This window comes from Lepisma saccharinum, chromosome 17, assembly GCF_977018435.1.
Source record: "Lepisma saccharinum chromosome 17, izLepSacc3.1, whole genome shotgun sequence".
Lineage (NCBI taxonomy): Eukaryota > Metazoa > Arthropoda > Insecta > Zygentoma > Lepismatidae > Lepisma > Lepisma saccharinum.
In genome coordinates, this window is record NC_139245.1 from 11,544,516 (window position 1) to 11,566,263 (window position 21,748).

The following is a 21,748-nucleotide window of genomic DNA, read 5'->3' on the forward strand; positions in this document are numbered from 1 at the left end:
TGGGGTTCGTGCAGGCAGCACCGAAGGTTCGATCGGAATCATTCAGGACTGCCTTCAAAAGAGAGAGAGACTACTCGAGGAAGGCAGCAGTGTAAGATGGAATTTCGGTAAAAATTTACTATCCTTCGGACACCTCTAATTTTTTCGTTTCGTCAATTTTTGACATTCGTACTTACGTATCTGCTTCGCGGAACATTCCTGAAGGTGTAGAACATCTAGAAATTGCAAAATAAGCGAAAATAAGGCATTAGTTTTCGGAATGGAAACTGACGATTTGCCATTTTTTTTTGTTTCACAACCAAATATATATATTCCTGATACTACCACGACACCAAATTTTAACTATGTTTGCCTAACCTAACCACGTGCCAATGGTTTGTGGGGCTAGCGTCAATGGTTCGTGGAGCTAGCGCCAATGGTTTGTGGGGCTAGCGTCAATGGTTCGCAATTATTTCCAATTTCTAGATCCTGATACTAACATGACACCAAATTTTAACTATGTTTCCTAACCTAACAGAACTAACCTATCCATGCGCCAATGGTTCGTGGGGCTAGCTATTCTCCGTCGGAGAATTAATTTTCAACAAACAACATGAATTTCAGCTATGAAACATTCCCACATCACACCTTCCCGATGTTCGACAATGCTACAGGAACTTATTACGGTAAGTAGTTTCTTCTGTAAAAATAAATAAATGTCTCTGAAGGATAGTAAACTAGTACCTTTCTTTTTTCTTACAGGGTTGTGGGTATGCATTGCGTACCCAGAGTACACGCCGTTCATTCTCTCTACAGAAAGAGTAACCAAGTAACTCCATTGTACGAGGGTTCTGCCAAACTGATCTCTGAACAGCCTATTTTTCCTGATCAAAATGTATGCGCTTTGCACGTAAAATGGTCCTAATCGCAACAATTTTTATTCACAAATACTATATAAGGTAACGGTTCATATCGTTTTATGACTTTTTTTTTTCCAAATTCTACTAGCAGGAAGACTTATCATATAATTTCGGCAATCATTGTCGCACAAAATTTTAAGCTTCTTTAAAGTAATGAGCACTAATTGGATTTCGAAAAATCTTATTTATGTTGAAAAAAGCAACTTAAAAATTATCTTACGTAAGCATGCATGCTTCCCATGGATAATGTATTTTCAGTTTGACAAGCGACTGTAAGTATTGTAGACTAGTTGGAATTAATGTAGAAGTAAATTCGAACGTTAGTACAGTAAATTTCTCGTATCGGACAAACAGCTGAAATTTCCTACTTCTTTTCATTTCAATATTCGTACTTACGTATTCTGCACTGACAAACATTGCTGAAGGTGACATTTCGCTAATTTCACCGAAAATAGCTATATTTGCGACATATCGAGTAAGTTTTCTTGGTTGCTTCTTCCCTTCCGTAACACGGGAAATGGCCGTCACAGTTTCACCACCGTAGTCCATATGCAATGTTTCAACCCCACCACGCGTAGAAAGTGCAAGATAAGCGAAATTGAGTGATCCGCGATCGGCACAATTGCTCATTATTTAGCGGTGAGGAGGAATGTCGGAAATGTGTTCGGGAATGTAGTTTTGATCCATTTTAATGCGAATGCATGTGGTTTTCTACGAAAATCTATTTCCGACGAGCTATTGCTGCTGCCGCTATTTGCTTTCTGCACGAGAGCACAATACACGCTATTGCTGCTGCTAGAAGCCGATGTTGTCCGAATGTGGGAAACGTGTTCGGGAATGAAGTTTTGATCCATTTTAATGCGAATGCATGTGGTTTTCTATGAAAATCTATTTCCGACGAGCTATTGCTGCTGCCGCTATTTGCTTTCTGCACGAGAGCACAATACACGCTATTGCTGCTGCTAGAAGCCGACGTTGTCCGTATATGCTAAATTAGACGAAAGGAGTGCTAATGGAACCTAACCTAACAGGCCTAACCTAACCTAGTAGGCATACCTCGTCCCCGTGATGGTCCTTGGGGCTATCGTGAATTTTTAGGCTAACGTCAATGGTTTTTGGGGCTACCCGTGGATGGTTTGAGGGAAATAAAGAACAACAGTAAGTACTCGTTAATGTAAGAAATATACATTATTTTCGTTACAAATTCATTATTTCACCTAAAGAAATGTTCCGCAATGCAGAATGTTACGTTAACTACATTAACGAGTACTTACTGTTGTTCCTTATTTCCCACAAACCATGCACGGGTAGCCCCAAAAACCATTGACGTTAGCCCAAGAACTCACGATAGCCCCACGGACCATCACGGGGACGAGGTATGCCTACTAGGTTAGGTTAGGCCTGTTAGGTTCGGTTCCATTAGCTCTCCTTTCATTCAATTTAGCATCCGCGCATCCTGCACACGTCATTTTCAAAACGTTCATCACGTTCAACTGATCACACGTATTTAAACGTGTGACCAGTTACATAAACGTATGTTTGGAAACACTGGCCCGGATTACGTCATCACGCACAGGCTACATCCACCTGGAAGTAAATGGATGCAAGAGCTCTCGTGCAACGGTCACACATTTATATCGAAAAAAATATGATTAACCGGCATAATTGAATGAACGATGCGAGAAAACACTTCCCCGAACTTCCACAACTATAAAGAAACTGCATTCGGTAAGTAATTTCTCCTGTAAATTTGACGAAATCAGTTTGTCCGATACGAGAAATTTACCCGTTAGTACAATCCATTTAGGGACTTTATTTTAATGCTAAGAGAAACAAACCTGCCTTGCTTAACCTAACCACGGCAGCATATATTGAACAAAATCTTAAATAATCGCTAAATTTCGCGGTATGTGTCAACAGAAGTAAATCGAACCATGTTAAAATTCCATTCGTAACATGATGAAACCGCAATGAAACCCAAGGAACTTGGGCCAATTTCTACCCTTTTTAGTATTGTATCCAAATTATTGAGTGCTATGACACGTGTTAAAATAAAGTTACTACTGTACATTATATACATGACAGAGTTTGTGTCAAGAATTCTGTGATCTCTAGAATGAAATAAATATCTTGTATCATGTATACATTAGGTATGCACAACAAAAATGCACATGCAATTTTAAAGATCCAATATTATGATACGTACAAGGAATCTGGATCCCTCCTGGCTTCTGTACAACATTCGACGGAACGATCTTCGTCAACTGAACACATTTTACACTTTCTTTTCGACTACATGAAGTAAAAGTTAAAGTCGTAACATACATTTAACGTTATGCCCCAGCTTATGTAATTTCGACAAGAACTACGCTTGCCCTTCTTTGCCTTCCATCTTGGGTGATGCGCAAGTGTTAGTGTAGACTTGACACACGTGGCGGATATACGTTACTCTTTTGTTAGTATTCAGAAACTGTATTTACATTTTTCTAACTTTCGATAATTCAAAGAAATTGAACATTTTTAAAAACTTTATCACTGATATTACTGTTTGCAAAATAAATTCATAATAAATGAATCACAGTTTCATTGAGAAAACTTCAACTTGACTTGAAATTTCAGGTCGAAGTGACGTCTGAACAATGATGGCTGCGCCCATAAAAATACGTACAAAATCGCAGAAAAGCATGACAATACAACATAACACACACATTTCATAATCTGACTATATAATTTTCATGTAAGGTAAATGAACTAGATTTTGAAAGGTCGTCAGTAGGCAGTTTGAGTCCGGTATTCTATACTATATACTCCTTAAATTTTTGAAAATTGCTGTTTTTTCATAAATGTTCTGGTATCATCTCATGATGTAACGTTACCGGTATATTTCTAGTATACTAATATTCATTTTATCAAACTTTATTTCGTTGATTCAAGTAATTTATTTGTTTCATGTCCTTACGTATATTTTGAAAGAAAATAACGATTGAAAAGAAATAAGGACAAGAAATATATCATGCAAATTCGAAAAAAACCAGTGACGTGCGGTGACGTCGACACTTGGAGTAGCAGTCAGTGGCGTGCTCAAGGGGGGGGGGTTGGTGTGAGTCACACCCCTCCTCCCTTTAGGGCCAGTATTCCTTCAAAAAAGAAGAATGTTAATAACAGGAAAAGATTGCACAATTATGAATGAGTACTAGAAAAAAGTACACGTAAACCCCACCCACATTCGAAAATAAAAAACTATTTGATTTGACTCTAGACTCTAAGCCAGAGATTCTGGGTTCGAATCTCGGATTGGCCATTTGCGTTCTTTGTGTGTGTTCCTTCATCTATTTTGTTGTACCAAAGGTGGCGGAAAAGCGAAGTAAAATAAACCAATTTGAGCAATCAATCAATGATTTGATTTCATTTTTGTTACTTAGCGTCGCTTTTTTGTCACATTTGGTTAATTGTGAAGATGATACGATGAAACTGATGAAGGGACGAACACAGGGAACGCCCATGCCCGGGTCGGGGTTCGAACCCGGAACGCCTGGTGTCGTAGCGCGTTGTGATAACCACTCCCCCGCGCTTGGTTGATTTGGTGACAGGAAACAAAACACAATACATTTTTTGTAGTTTCTTCAATGATATTCATTTGACTTTTTGAGTTCTGAGATACATTTTTCATTCCAAATTATTTCATTATTCACTGCAACACATAGGACAAGAATGCGCACTCATCACGAGTTCGAATCCTGGCCTGGATTGTTCATATGAGGTCCCTTCACCAATTTCATCATATCATCACTCAATCCTCATTTTCGCGATAACCAAATGTGGCAGAAAAGCGAAGTAAAATAAACCAAACCAACAACAATATGAACACGCATTCTCTTGCCCAAATAAATACATCCGTATTTATGACTGTTACAGGCCAATATATTAGTATATTTAAATAAAACACTACTAAAACGAGAGACAGAGAGAGCCTGAGCACATATTTGTAATTTAATCATTATATATTCCATATTTGAAAAAGAAAAAAAAGAAAGAAAGCATAACATTATTGTCTGCACATAACACGTTCCCATTTTATAAATAATAAAACTACATCCCATATTATACATACACACATATTGTACAACGTGTAAAAGGTTGTGTAAATACAGAGAACATAAGTACTGCAGAAAATTTTACCCTGTGTTCTTTAGAGGATTTATAAAAAAATTATGAGAAACCAATCCCCTATCTGTCCTATAGGAGATAGACTGGGGGACCTGAAAGCCTGGGCTTTCAACCATTGCAGCGGGGGTCGTGGGGGCAAGGGAAGTAGATGCAGAAATCTTCCTTTTCCCTGGGCCGGCCGTTTCTACCTGGAAACTGGCCTGGCTGAAGAAGAGCGAGCTAGGGTATCCAGCCTGCTTTGCCCGCGGAGAACACCGATGGACGAGAAGTGCGTGGAAAAGAAGGTGTTGCATATGAGCTGTGGTGGCTTTAACAAGACAATAAATATTGTGATTTGAATATAATTCGAGATATGAGATTGATTGATCTATCTCTGCTAGACTAGCTACTCCTCAGTGCACGTCACTGAAAAAAACTCGTATAAAATGCAGCATTTTTTAAAAATATGTATCCTTTGTATTATATATTTTTTGTTCTACTTTATTATTTTCACAACATACACAATTGAAAATTTCGGGCGATATCGCATAATTACCTTGTTTAACAAGGGATTTCGCTTTTTTTTTTAACGAAATTAGTATCTATTGTCGACATATCGAGTAATTATTGTTCGTTCTTTTCTCGCTTCCTGAACACGCAAAATGGCGAGCAAATCTTGACTAGCGTTGTGTTTCAACCTTCCTAACTGAAAAATTCCTGCATAGCCCCGAAAACCATTCCCGCATAGCCCCAAAAACCATTCACGCATAGCCCAAAAAACCATTCACGATAACCCCATGCACCATCACGGTAAGGTTAGGTTGCTTTAGGTTGGGCAATACAGTGAAAAAAAACTGTGTTTGGAAACACTTACCGGGGATTACGTCATCAGATGCTCGCAACATCAGGTTCAAGTACATGGATGGAAATGCAAGCAACAGCTTTCGTGCATCGGACGGACATTAGAAAGAAACATGAATTAGCGGCCAAATACATTGAAAAATGCGAGAAAAATTTGAAGAAATCGGATTCCCGGCTTTGATAGTTTTACCCATTTTCGTTTGTACTAACATGGAATATATACTTATATTACAAGAATCTGTGAAGAACAGAAAACTGTTTTTAACAAATGCAGGTACAAATTAATCACGTTTTCACAAAGCAATCGTGACAGATTTTTCTGGGGCATGCCAGGCAGATTGGCCTGTTACACTTCTGGCACAGGTATTTTGTTCAACTTTTTAAGTTTTGGATCATGTAATATAAAAGAATTCAGGAAAATCATGTGGCCACGTGACAAATCTTCCGAATCCTCCTTATGCAAGATGGAAATTCACGTGGAAGATTTTTCACCTCAATCAAGCCTGCGATGTAGTTGTGGGAGGACCAGAGACATCGCAAGAGTCTTCATAAAATCAATCCTGGTCATCTGGGTAGGCTTGGTGAAGAATAAGAGTATTGACACCAGAGCCTACATCAAGAATGGTAAAGAATATTGTCATTGTCCATCTGCGATTTCTTCTGCAAAAGGTAAATGTAAAGTGCTCCCCTGTGCATAGCACCACGCCATGAAGGCGTATAGGGGGAGTTGGGGTAACGCCCCACACTTTCTTGATCCGGTCGTGAGTGGGGGTGATGTGATCAGCATCACGCCCCTGACCGCCTTTACCCCCCAGGGTTTCCCCCAGGTACCCATGTTATTCGACGCTGGGTGGGCGCCGGGGCCGCTTCCATCGTTAGAAAAGTTCCCGGATTTGAACCGGCCGGGGATCGAACCCGGGACCTTTAGCATGGTAGTCAGTCGCGTTACCGACTGAGCCACCGCGGCGATTTCTTCTGCTGGATATGTAATTTGCACATTTCTGATCCAGTCCATTGACGCCTCTCTTAGTCAGATTATAAAAGGAAATAATCTCTGGTTTTCCAGTTTCAGGGTCATCACTCATAGAGTGGTAGTACATGGAAGATGGATTCACAGATGAATATCAATACTAATGGATACAATTATAATGTTATAATAATCCAAAATAGTCACAGTAAATACAAAAATGCGAAGGCAAGGTTTACTAGAAAAAGCTCCGCAAGTGGTATCATACGTCTGAGACGGACCAGCAACTTTGCCATGGTAAAACTCAAGGTCAGATAACAATACAGGTCAGAAATTTTCACTGCATGTAGACAACAATCAAACTCAAAGGTACAGCCACCGGCAAAAAAAATGGGCCACCTAGATCTGAAATGCTCACTAGCCCACATGGCATTATGTGTGTTGCCTAACTCTATGCCGTTGTGAGATGGTCGTTACAAGGCGTTCTTTTTACACTAAAGCCAGAAACCTAATATGCAGTGCAGTCTAACTTTGATCGCTTCAAATTCAAAAGCCGTAAAATATATTTACATTTGGATTTTTACTTTTCTACGTATTTGTATACATACTCTTATTTACCAATATGTGCTGTTGCCCCTAGAAATTAATTAATGGGGAGATGTAGTACAAATATTTTTCCCAATGTCAATTTCGGGAGATATAAAGAAATTTAGGTAAAACTTTATTATCCTGTTGGACACATAACTTCTCAATTTTTGACATTCATACTTACCTATCTGCTTCGCGGAACATTCCTTAAGGTGTAGACTTTTTTTGATCAAAGTAATTGCAATTTTTCACATTACGAGTACTTCTTTCTCGTAGTCTTTTCGCTTGCCTTAGGCACAATATGGCGCATACACCTTCCTACATAATCGTGCATCGTGCTTGTGTTTTGTCGATTTTCATTTGTTATGCAGTGTTTCAACCTTCGGAACCGAAGAAATAACCTGTGAACAAAGCTCATCTGATCCATTTTTCTTTTTTAAACTTTTTCGCATTGTTTTACGAAGAAAATTGTAATGTTTCATGGCACTATCCGTGAATGATTTTTGGGGCTATCCGTCCAGGAATTAGTGCAAAATTTAAACTAAAAAATTATATTCGTTTGAAATTTTTTAGTTCAAATTTCGCACCGATTCCGGGCTCCGCCCCTGGGGTAATTGACCTACCGCTACCACGGCCCCGCCTCCGCTCTGCTCCGGCCACCTGGCTTTCTCTATAGGGTCCCTGTTAAAGGTATTTTAGAAATTGGCCGGAGTCACCTGCCCCCAAATGAGCCCCAAACTTTTAAATTTGAAGAAATCCGTTTCCAGGATACGGAAAACTTACCTGAATTTCACTATGCATCCACGACACGACATATTAGACATATACCCACAGCCCATTCCTTCTGAGTAGCTTACATTCACTGCCACATTGTCAACATTCCTTTCCTTTCTTCACGATCCCGTGTTCAATGAAATTAAAAAATCCACTGGATCTTCCACACCCGGTACGAATTTCACCACACATCCCCGACATGTCATGTTTCTAACTTTCGTTGCAAACACAGACAGTTCGAAACACTGGATACCCAATGAACATGAACAAAACACAATCACGACGCGTGATGATGTACGAAGGTGTACGCGCCAAAAGCTATTGTCTGTCGGAGAATTAATTTTCAACAAAGAACATGAATTTCCGCTATGAAACATTCCCACATCTCGCAAAACACCTTCCAGATGTTAGACATTGCTACAGGAAGTTATTACCGTAAGTAGTTTCTTGTGTCTCGGTACTGGGCAACATTCCCAGGAGCAGAGCTCTATGCTGCCGAGCGCATCCCCAGGTTGCGGATAGGGGAACGGCCTACAGATATGTAGGCTAGCTGCGACAAATAAGCAGTTGCGGACAAGGAGCGTCAGTGTCAACAGGATGTGGAGAGAGTTATTTCTGGCAGGATAACTCTCATTTAAAAACCACAAAAATCCAGCGACGACACTGAGACATGGCGAGTAAGTGCCGCCATTAAATAAGCACTGCCCCTGCTGCCTTGCAGGTAAGAGAGGGATCTCTAAAGGCTAAGGGAAGGAAAACCCTGACAGAAAACCAAGGGGTATGAAGAGCCCTTAGGCGTGGTGAAGCCAGTCTTCCTAGGGGTAGGAACCTCGAATACAAATCCCTGGTCCTCCAGGTTGGGGGTTGGGCGTAAGGCCAGCACCCTTACCCCGTAAAACAACCTCCCGCTACGAACTCTCAGACAAGCAAAGCCGGACGGATCTATAAGAGACGACCCATGCAATGTAAAAGGCTAAGGAATGTGGATTTTAATGTGGCAACCTGGAATGTCTGTACCATGCTCCAACCAGGCAAAATGAATGAAATTGCAGATGAATTAATAAAATATAACATGCAAATAACAGCATTACAAGAGATAAGATGGAATGGGGATGGATGGATCAAAAAGAAAGAATTCTCTCTTATGTATAGTGGGCATCCAACAATTAAAGGAAGGAATGGCACAGGTTTTTTAGTTACTGGAAATGCGAGGAAATGTATACTTGGATTTGAACCAATAAATGACCGAATATGTAAATTAAGAATAAAAGGAAAATTCAACAATATGACCTTTATATGTATATATGCACCAACCGAAGACACAAACAAAGAAGATATTGAACATTTCTATAGTGAACTGTTAGATGTATGTGACAGAGTACCAAAACATGATGCATTAATTCTACTGGGGGATTTTAATGCAAGAATAGATAATGAATCCAGCAGCAGTGGAGTATCAGGCAGATTTTCCCTACACAAAGAAACAAGTGACAATGGAGAAAGGCTGATACAACTAGCACAATTACAAAACCTTGATATCAGTAGCACCAGATTTAAGCATAAAAAAATCCACAAAGGGACTTGGAAAATACCCGGTGAACAACGATGTAATCAAATTGATCATGTACTGATCAATAAGAGGAGAGCTACATTAATAATTGATGTCAAAACATATAGAGGACCTAGTTGTGATACGGATCACTATCTTGTTAGAACTAAAATAAGACAAAGGATTAGCATGGTTAATGATGGAATATACAAGAAAACTAAGAAATGGAACATAGAAAAATTGAAGAAATCTTCTATACAAAATACATACAGACAAGAAATACAAACAAAACTCGATGAAGCAGGAGAAGAAGATGATGTAGAAGTCGAGTGGGATAATTTAAGAAACATCATAGATAGTACTGCTGATCAGGTTTTAGGAACCAAAGCATATGGAAAAAATGAAGATTGGTATGATGAAGAATGTAAAAAGGCGGTTAAAGCAAAAATGAAGCTAGAAATAGTTGTCTTAATAGAACTACAAGATCAAATAGAGAAAAATATGAAAATCTGAAAAAGCGTGCTAAGAAAATGTGTAGAGAAAAGTAACGCCAAGCAGTAAAAACACAAATAGAAATGTTACAAGAACTAAACACCAAAAAAGAATATAGAAAATTCTATCGAACCCAGAAAGTTATAACACAACAGTATAAACCAAGAACTAGAAACTTAAAATCCAAAGATGGTCAAATCCTAACTGAACAAGCAGAAATAATGAATAGATGGAAAGAACACTTCCAGGGAGTTCAGCACAACCAGGATTTAGAAGTGCCCTACTGGAATACGACGAATCAGCAGGATAATGAAAACATATTAGTTGATGCACCAACATACGAAGAAGTGGAGACAGTAATGAAAAACTTTAAAAAAACGAAAGCACCAGGAAATGACAATATGAACAGTGAACTTATACAAGCAGCTGGAAAAGAAATGTATCGTAGAATACATAAACTTATAATTAATATATGGAATCGAGAACAAATGCCAAATGATTGGAACATAGCACTAGTGTGCCCTATACTTAAAAAAGGAGATAAAACAGACTGTGAAAATTATAGAGGCATTTCACTACTAAATAACCTATATAAAATACTTGCAGCAATAATTAACATCAGACTAACTGATTATGCCGAAGATATTATAGGAGAGTATCAAAGTGGATTTAGGAATAACAGAAGTACAACAGATAATATCCTGATGATGCGTTTGATATTCGAGAAATGCCATGAATATGATATAGATTTGCATGTTTTGTTTATTGATTTCAAACAAGCCTTCGACTCAATATATAGACCAACAATATTACAAAGGTTACAAGAAATTGGAATACCAAATAAATTAGTAAGATTAATCCGAATGACAATTCAAAACACTAGAGCCTCAGTTAAAATTGAAAATTCAAGATCGGACTTTTTCGATGTCATGCAGGAGTCCGCCAAGGAGATCTTCTTTCAGCAACATTATTTAATTTAGTTTTGGACTCAGTGATTAAAAAATTAGATGTGAGAGGAGACATCAGTACTAGACTAAAACAAGTCACAGCATATGCTGACGATGTAGCTATTGTAGCAAGAACTAAGAAAGCTCTTTCAGAAACGTTTATAAGTCTAGTAGAGGAAGCTGCGAGAGTAGGACTCCAAGTCAATGAAAAGAAAACTAAATACATGAATATTAATAGAACAAACATGAATAATAACAGATCAATATTAATAAATAATTACTCTTTTGAATGTGTTAGTAACTTTACATACCTTGGATCTACACTTAACGAAAACAATAAAATAGAATCTGAAATAGATGAAAGAATAAAGAAAGGTAATAAGGCCTATTATGCAAATGTATCCCTGCTAAAATCGAAACTTCTGAAATGAAGTACAAAAATGAAGATATATCTTACTATGATAAGACCAGTGGTTACATATGCTGCTGAAACCAGGACCCTAACACAGAAGGATAGAAACAAATTAAGTATATTTGAGAGACAAATTTTAAGGAAGATCTTTGGCCCAGTACAGATAGAAAATGATATATGGAGAATAAGAAATAATGTGGAATTAGAAAAATTAATCAATGGTGCAGACATTATAAGATATATTAAAAGTCAAAGAATTAAGTGGTTAGGCCACATACAAAGAATGGATAACATGAGAACTATAAAACGTATACTAGAATGGAGACCTATGGGAAGGCGACCAATTGGAAGACCTAGGATGAGATGGATTGAAGATGTATGCGAAGATTTAAAGATTCTCAAAGTTAGAAATTGGAAAGAAATGGCAAAGAAGAGGAAAGATTGGAATGATTTGTCTGAGAAAGCTAAAATCCACAAAGGGTTGTGATGCTAATGGAAGAAGAAGAAGTTTCTTGTGTAAAAATGAAGAAATCTGTCTGATGAATAGTAAATTAGTACCGAAATTTACCATAGGATCACAATTGGAAGTTTGTGAGTGACATGGAGAACTTTATGGGTTTGAGAATATCCATTTCATGAGCTAAGTAAAAAAGTAACACTTCATTGAAATATTGTTTTATCCTGTAATTATTATTCATTGCTCAAGGCCTTTCATTATTGTAAGGTTACCTCACGTTTCATTACAACTTCCATGGATTTTGACAAGGTGTATTGCTGTCCTCCTCGATATGTGATCGAGAGGACCTGGATTTGATCTCACGGTGTAATCACATGATACAACCAGCATTCATGAATTGCCAAACTCTTCTAATGTTGCTAGATTAAATTATATATAACAATAGAATATAATATTTTGGTTAAAATTATGATTTATAATTTTTTGATGCGATTATTTGGTGATATGATCAGTAATTTACGGCATATTCTCTCCCCATTTTAGCAACAAACCACGGGTTATCATGGAGCCTGTGGTCTCTGGTTCGAATCCTGGCCTGGGCATGGATGTTTGTGAGTGTCCATTCATTAATTTCATCACATCATCACTCATCTCCATCTTCGCAAATTAGCCAAAAATGGCACAATGAGTGACGTAAAATAAAGCAAATCAATCAATCATGAAGCCTATGACCAGGGGTCGCAAAATCCCAGTCACCAGGTTGCCATGGCGACTAAAAATTTCAGCCTGGCGACTGTGATCTTTTGCTGTAATATGTACGAAATTTTGATGATTCTAAGTTCAAATTGCAGTAATGCGGCTTTGTTAGTTTTTGGAATATATTATGTAGATTTGTTTGTCTTGATAGGCGGTATGTGAATTGATGGAAACAGTTATATTTGTGGAGTGATTTGCAGTCACGAAATGGCATTAATTTGTAAAGAAAAGTAAAATAAAATGAATAAATAAATAGCATGCGTGTGTAACACAAGAAGAAACATCGCAATGTGATTACGGACGTCAGGTCTTGGACTGTGTATTAGAGTTTATTATTTTTCTATGTTACATTCATAGAAATGCTTCATGTAAAAGAATCAGACATTGCAGCGAAAACTCCATTTACTTCCATTATAAGCAGACGAATACTGAGCACCGGGTGCACTACCAGCACCTCTAGCGGTATCATTTTCGAGTGGAACCAGCCAGAGAGCGCAGAACTGTGCCGTTTTCCACACTACGTTATTCAAGGCGTAAGTTAGCAAATGTGAATATTCCATAGAGTCCGTAACAATTTCTTACCCTTTGTCCCCCCAACACCCCATTTCCTGCTTTCTCAAATAATTTAGCGATGTTTTGAATACCGTGACGCTCAGCATCTTGTACAGAGTGTTTCAAAAGTCGCACAACCCAAACTTTGGAAATGTATATCATGTAAGATATATTTACACCGGGTTTTCTGCATTATAAACCCTCATCCATTGAGATATTTTTCAATGCTTAAAATTATCAGTTCACTCCGTACAGAAAATTATATAAATTAATAACTGACGGAAAGCAGCATTCAAATTTTTCCAGAAATAAACTTCTGAGTAAGAAAAATATGTAAGAAATTATCGAAGGGTCGTAATTAGACATTTGATGACTGATGCCATGTCAGTCTGTCATTTGCAACATTTGATGAATTTTTGACTGGCGATTTTATGGGTTTAGCGAAAAGTGCCATTTTTGGAACATATCTACGTATATGTCAACACTAGGAGGTCGAAATTATGCCAACAGTTGCATTCAACATGTGTCGTAAGTATTGGCTATACATTTACGTGAAAAATCGTAAATCAAGATTTTGTGCCGAAATTCGCCGTGACTGGATACAAGTATTGTTTTACTAACATTCATGATCATAATACGAGGGGCGTACAAGTCAAAACAGGACTTTTGAGGTCATTCTTGAACTAAAAGAACAAATTTTGAGGAGTGGAAACTGCATGTATTTTTTGACATACTCACCTGCTACATTTATACACTTATTCCAACATTTAACCACTGCCTGGAAAGCTTCAGCATAGAAAGATTTGTCAGTATGCCTGAACCATCCATCGACAGCCTGCTTCACCAAGACCAGGAGTGTCACTGACGGACGTACGGCCATCTTTGAATAGTTTACATAATTCAAATGCCGTACTGCGGCTCAGCGTCTCATTACCATACTGAGCTTGAAGTCTTCTGTAGATCTCCGTTGGCAAGCAACTTCACCACACTATGTTCCACGCACTAACATTGTTGGCTGCCATCTTGATTCACTGTCTCTGGGCTTGCCTGCGACGTGTGCCCTGCCTATCAGTAATAGGACACCCTAGACACTTACTACTGCATGTATTACTGCCATGCCAGCATTCACTGTTTTACCTGTAAAATTAAAAATTCCCGGTTTGACTTGAACGCCCCTCGTAAGTGTGACCCATGGTGCAACATCCCTTGAGGGTCAAAGCCAACTGCGGGCCTCACTCCAACATACCCAGAAGAGGTGGTCAGCACAGGGAATCTACAGTCATTGTTATAGGTTTCCATGACAGACTTACACTACTCATTCGTAACCCACCAGTTTCCTCACCATGGTAGGTGGCCACTGGCCGAAATCTCCAGAGAAAAGTTGTTCCACTTTCTGCCAGGAGACTGTAACCATCATTCATCCTGCAGCCCGTGCTCAAAGCCTTGCACATTAGACCACACAGCCACGGTACGGGACCAAATTCATGATTTTTAAATTTTCACTTTATTTTAGTCACATATATAATAATTCTTAACCCTTAACCAGTCGTGAACATTTTGGGCACTAACACAGTTGTGCGGTCCACAGGACCTCTATGAAAAAAAGGAATATAAATATGTCAAGACATATTTTAAATGATGTGAATTTAATCATGTCTTATGCTTTGTTATTCCCTGAACATAATTACATAGTTTTGAGAGCGAAACATTATTTTTTAACTTCCCTCAAAAAGAAATATTTTGTTTATATTGTGAGTTTAGGCAAAACAAATACACCAATCCAAAATATCTCTTCACCGAGTATTTACACACAGCTGATCAACGTGAATTTAGTCCTTAGTTATTGTTTAACATTCATTCTTCGTAACCACTGTCCCTTTATTCAGTATATGCCACAAATAAAAAATCTGCAATTCTCTTGTCTATTGATTGCAATAAATCATCGGTGATTTTAACCCTCAAACACAGTCGTGACGTCCACAGAACCGCAGTATATAAATAGATCACCACAGAAGCAGATAATGAAACCTTTGCCTTCACGCTTTCACAGCACAATGAAGTTGAGGAAGGTACTGAAAGAGAGGTAGCCTCAAGGTCAAAACTACTGGCGGGGCAAGAAGCAAGAGGAACACTCCGGTCCTTGGGATGTCACGACTGTAGTTGAGGGTTAAGTATCTTTAAAATATTTCTTTAGCACTACATATGACATTTATTTTCACCTTACAAACCACACTCATCGTCACATTCCACTTCAGTCTCCGAATCATCTTTTTCCTGTACATTGTCAAAATCACTGACAGATCATTTATTACAGATATCGTTGTCTTCGCTGCAGAGCATGGAACGAATGAGTTGAGCATCTTTTTCTGGATCCAAACGGTGCATTCTGCAAGCAGGCTGTGCCGCCACTAATCCGAATGAGTCGCGCTGTATCTCACAGATACAAACAGCTTACTAAGCACACGCATGAAGGGACACCAACCGTAGACTGTAGTTCTCTGCATTCAGGCAAAGAGAGAAGCTTAGAACTGCATGCCTTATCATTAATAAAAAAAAAATAAACAACTTTAGCCCCACATATCTTGAGAGATATGGTGACCAATTATAGGGTCAGTGTAAGTTTTGTTAGTGTGGTCACATAAAACCATAAATGATATTTTTAGAGGGCCATTAATCCTCCATTGGCCGCAACATTTTTGTGTCACGAATCGGTTGAAACATATCAAAATGATAATTTCAATTTAGCTTTCAGTTATATGCAATGTATTAGGGCTAAGTATTATTTCTTCATAACTTAATATAGTTTTTGTTTCCTACAATTATTTTACTTTTAATGCTATTTGTTGTTTTCCCTTATAATTTATATTTTTCTGAAACTTTTGAATATGAAAGAAAATTTACCACTTCAGTTTAATACATGCTTCCAGACAAGGGTAGATAAATACAGAGTACCCAGTCACCATTTGCCTGCAAATTTTCACCAGGTGCCTGAATTTTCAAATCTATTTATATATTTTTTTAAATTTCACTAATGGAAATTTCAATTACCTTTTTTTTTAAAAAAATAACAAGTAGGTCACAGTATTTTTTTTTTAAATATTTGAGTGTGTGTCGTGTACCATTAGATCAGAATAATAAATATGCTTTTACAAATTTTGCATTGTTGAAAGCTGAATATTGTAAATTGCAGCTATATTGTAGATTCGGTGTGCTAGATTCATATGTTCTGTGTGGTCAAAAGTATCCGGACACACCACGAAACGTGCGTTTATCATAGAGGGCGACACAATACTGCCATCTCCCACATGAAACACATGGTCAGCGATCTCAGTAGTGTGAAGACTGCGCGAGACAGCAGTATGGGACGGTTTCAGGAACTTGCAGACTTTAAACATGGTTGGGTGGGGCAAAGTTGGCCGGGATATAGTGCTGATCATATCATATTTCAAAAATGTTTACAAATCCTTACCATGCAATATTATTATTTGTATTTGTGGGACTAATGTTTGATTTCTACCTGTGTTATCAATAGAATGAAAAGTGCAGAAATAACTTACCTTGTTCCATGATCTGGAGACTTGACATGTGACTACCTTGGAATAGAATTCCATGTTGGTGCAGAAAACATTAGAAACCACCTCCATCAACTTAGAACATGGTATAAGTTGAGTATGTGGTTCCTACATACCTTGGCTGAAGCTCAGAAGCTGACATGGCCAGATGCCTGTGCTTCCTTGCTGTCCCATCTGAAAAAGGATCCCTTTCTGGACAGAGCTTATGTGCAATGAAAAGTTGGTTCTTTATAATACTCCACGATGCCGTCATTAGTTAGCATCACACGAACCTGTTCTAAGGCAACTGAAAACACCACTGCATCAAAAGAAGGTTATGATCTTTGTTTGGTGGACTGCTCAGGGCATTGAGAACTGCTGCCATCATACTTTCAGCAACTGTAACATGTTTGCAAGAAACAAAAACATTGCACCAATGCTCGTGAATGGCAAAGGAGTTCTCTACTTCGCAGATATGGTTAAGTCCACCTGTGACACCATTCTCTTTGGCTGGGAAGCACTGATACATCCACATTTACCCAAACATTGTCATCAGTTCCATTCACTGGACAACTATCTTCAGAAACCTAGACAAGGTGCAAACTGCATTTCATGTCGTCTTTCGTTCATGTTCTGCAGAGTTCTACCACAGTAGGATGCATGGGCTTTCAGAATGTCGGAGACAGGTCATATGCTGCTGATGGGAGCTTATTTCCCCTGCAAGTTCCATTTCATGTGGGTTTTGAATAAGTCACTTGAAAATCTAATGAAACTTTTTCGGTTAGCTTTATACTTGCATGTAAATTTATAGTTTTATTTTTATCCAGCTTTATACATTTTCTGTTTTGCTTTAAAATGTAAAATTGTTTATTTCAAATCTTATCTGTTACATTACAGGCCACTAAGGTATGCATCATGTCATCATGATTAATTTGGAGAGAAAAAACAACATAAAATAATAAAAATACAACACTAGCAAATTTTATACTTAAATTAATAGCTCAAAAAATAATTTATGTGGATCAAATGACTCACGTTATTATTATTTAAATGTGAGCACCAGGCCTTGATTTAGAAATAGCCTATAGGCATGGGTCTCCATTGAGAAAAAATGCTTTGAAAAGGGCCACAAAATAAAATAAAAAATACCACATGGTATAACTTGGCCTAAAAGATACAACTGAAAAGTTTTGGGGCCAATGGTGTTAGCCTTGTGTTTGATGAGTACCACCTTGGCTTAGGTACACACAGAATATGTACTATGCAGGAATTTATTTGAAAATGCAGTGGCATGGTATGGCAGAAATCTAGGTTCAAGTTCCCATACATTCCTACCTTGGGTAGCTCTTTCTGTATGCCAAATTTCAATGAATCAAAATATGTGATATTGGAAAGTGCATAGTCATTAGTTGATTTCACAATTAACAAACATTCTAAGATAACCAGATTTACATTCAATATTTAAAAGAAAAAAAACTTGGTTATCAATTTAAATACATTTAAAGTAATGACCAAGGGTGCATTCCGAAAGTCATAACGAATCGAACGGAAGTAACTGGGCCCGTGAACCTGGTGAAACCAGTTATTTTACAGACTTATGGGACACTCTAGATGAAAGCGCAGGTGCAGCATTTTGTTTATAAAAAATGTCCGCATGGCGTCCAGCGGAAGGCATTTCCTTCTGACAGAAATAAACTCTACTGCGGATACTGTTACTCATTTTAATCACATTGTAAGAACAGTTGAGGCACACTCATCTTGTGCATGTTGCTTCATATCGCTCTCTGTTAAAATTATAATACAATTCCCGAATTAGTGCAGTTTGAAGCCATCATGCACCCATGGTGTCTGCAGGCAGCAGACGATTCTCACTGAACAAACCAGCCTCCTGGCCCGTGCATTTGGTGAATCTCGTTCTTACACGAGACGCACGGAATGCGACTTTTGGGACATCATAATGATCCTCACGAAATGCACGGATGCCCTTATGAAACGGCCAGTTGCCATAAATTGTTTAACGCGTTAAACTTGTGTGCCTTTCAGAACGGGCCCCAAGAAATGTGCAAGTAATTTGATAACCAAGTGCTTTTCTTCTGCTTGTTTGCAAAAGTATTTTGTCCTGTAAGACAACTTTCAGATGGAAATGACATGCAACAAGTGACAGGTATTTCACATTACAGCACTGGTGTATGCAGGGGGTGTGGGAGCTGATGGTACTACAGCCTCATTGCCCGAAAATTTTGAGAAAATCTAAATTTTGAAATGAAAACAGTAAAGAACTAATTTCTTAGTCACACATGTTGCTAGTCACTTCAGTCTGAAAGCTCCCTTAGTATTCTATTACTAGGGATCTTGATTTTTTGGTGTAATTTTTCCCAAAATTTGCGTTTTTACTTTCGAAAACTTTTCTGCCAAATATACTTAAAATTATATCTTCTTTGTACTTTTAAACTAGTACTTTAATTAGTGATGTCACACAGCCTAAAAACTTCGCTCAGTAATGCAAAAGATTTCTCGCATGACAAGTGCCGATGTACCGGCATCCATGTAATGGTAGGTGCATACTCAATCTCCACCAAAACCACGCCTCTTCGCTCGGTACCGCAAAAGGTTTCTCGTGCGACAAATACCAATATTAAAGCACGTGTGATGATAGGTGATCTGCCAGAACACGTCCACTTTGCTCAGCAATGCAAAATGTTCCGATAGGTGAAAAATCGTGCGAACATATATATTTACACATGGTTCATGTATCTGTCTGAATTTTTCTGTGTGTAACACACACCATAGTTCTTTGGGCAGAAAATTTTGGAAAATGTGAAAATTATAAACATGTAAATATGTTACATTTTATTTTTTTAAGCCTTAACAGGTTGACTGCCACAGTGAAATCAGGTGTTGACTCACCCTTGCCACGATATTTTTTTTGTTTCAGTTTGTTGAAAATAATCTTAGAAACAAATAAAATATAATGTTACTTTATTACTAATTATAATTACGTCATAATTGGCGAGTATCAATGTTGATATTCATGGCAACCGAGATAAAATTTTTACTGTATTGCCATGAGCATCAAAATTGATACTCACAAAAATTGGGTCTGATGAAAACTGTTTACACATTCAGTACAATTTAGATATTTCAGTAGAATGATTTTTACATAAAAAATGCGATTTCACAAATAAACAATCACTTTTTTCAAGAATCTGTAACAAAAATTAGATTTTTTTTGCTTATATAATTATAATGATACTCAGTTCCAAGTGCTGGTTGAAATTTCAAAGAATTCCCAACAGATAATTGTTATGGAAACCAACAAGAAATTGTTGTCTTTAGTTAGCATAAAAATATTACTTTAGTTTCACTTTATGTAACTCAAAGAAGCACTCTGCACAAAGAAAAAAGTTGCAAATGTTACATTTTTTGCTCACTTGCTTGCACTTTTTCTGAGCTTCTTTCCTTTCAGAAGCAGCAACCAACTTCTTGTAGCAATTATTGCATTTACTGCGTTTTGGTGCTAAGGAAATAAGATTCTGCTGCTTCTGTTGCGTGTGGGATGGAGATGGCACAATTGTATGTTTCTTGATAAGATCCATCACAATACATTGTTTGAAGAAAGTTATTTCCATCTTTCTTCTAGTCACCCTCTTGAACAACATCTGCACAAGTCCCATCCACATAACTAAACCTAAAAAGTTTCTCATTTCTTCTCGATCTGTGTCGATCCATTTAGTCAAGCGAGAATGTCTTGGCAAATTGTTAGAACTTGAAATTTTTTGCCTTGCATATTTGTTAGTTTCAACAACTAGCAAATCAATCAGATAATTGTCCAAAAATAAACCATAGAAATCCGCTGGAGTTCCGTCAATGAGAATTTCAGAGAGATCTGGATTAACCCCAACAGATTCATTGTAGGGATTGTAAAGAAACCGTGCAGTTTCTAACCTGGTGTTTAGGATGCCAAGTCAAAATATCGCAGTGACTAGGGTTACCATTATCATCTGATTCAGTATCAGTTATAAATGTTTACTGGAGGTTGCAACACTGCTCCTGTAATGCAAGGACTATTGGCGCTATTATTACTACTGTCTTCGCTTCAACTTGTAGCTACATATGTTGGGTCCAAATCGGAATCATCACCACACTCTATTACGTCGTCACTTTGTGTGTCACTGGAAAATCGTTGAATGTCTCTTTCTTCATCTAACATTTGCCTAAGTATTTCTGCTTCTTTGTCTTCCATTTTTCAGCACTTCATTGACAGCAATCCTACACAGAAAGGAACCCCCAAGAAACTGCCAACGAAGTCAATCTGTGCTTTCCACAGTAAAGAGAACACAAAAGTGGTGCCATGCCATTACGCTTCTGAGAGCAATGATACAAGTGTATTTTGTGTTGAAAATTCTGCTCCTTAATGTTAAACTAATGAGAAAGTAATGTAATATCAATTTATATATATCTTAGTGTAGAATTGTAATACTGCAACGCTACAACAATCGTTAAAAAGCTTGAAATTTGTAGAACTGTTTAACGTGAATAAACAACGAAAACTGAGTATCAGAAATGATTGTCAGTGGCAAATAAACATCAACGTGTGAGTATCAACTTTGATACTCGTGGCAAAATTGGCAAAGCAAGTGAGTATCTGTTTTGATACTCATGGCAGTCAACCTGTACAAAAAAATGTGGTATTTTTTTGTTTTTTAACTACAAAATATGTTGAAATTTTCTTGAAGAGGCAGAATTCTAATTTTATTTCAAATTTGTGGTATTTCGTGATTTTGAATGCATGAACAA

General features: G+C 37.7%; 1 protein-coding gene across 1 annotated transcript in view; it reads right to left on the reverse strand.

The window, feature by feature from the left end:
* Positions 1-3,208, reverse strand: part of Ctu2 (Cytosolic thiouridylase subunit 2) — a 64,891-nt gene extending 61,683 nt beyond the window's left edge. The window contains exon 1 of the mRNA XM_083138477.1: positions 3,106-3,208. Within this exon, the coding sequence (XP_082994603.1) occupies positions 3,106-3,173 (68 nt within the window). The 5' untranslated portion in view covers positions 3,174-3,208. The remainder of the gene's footprint in view (positions 1-3,105) is intronic.
* Positions 3,209-21,748: the final 18,540 nt, after the last annotated feature.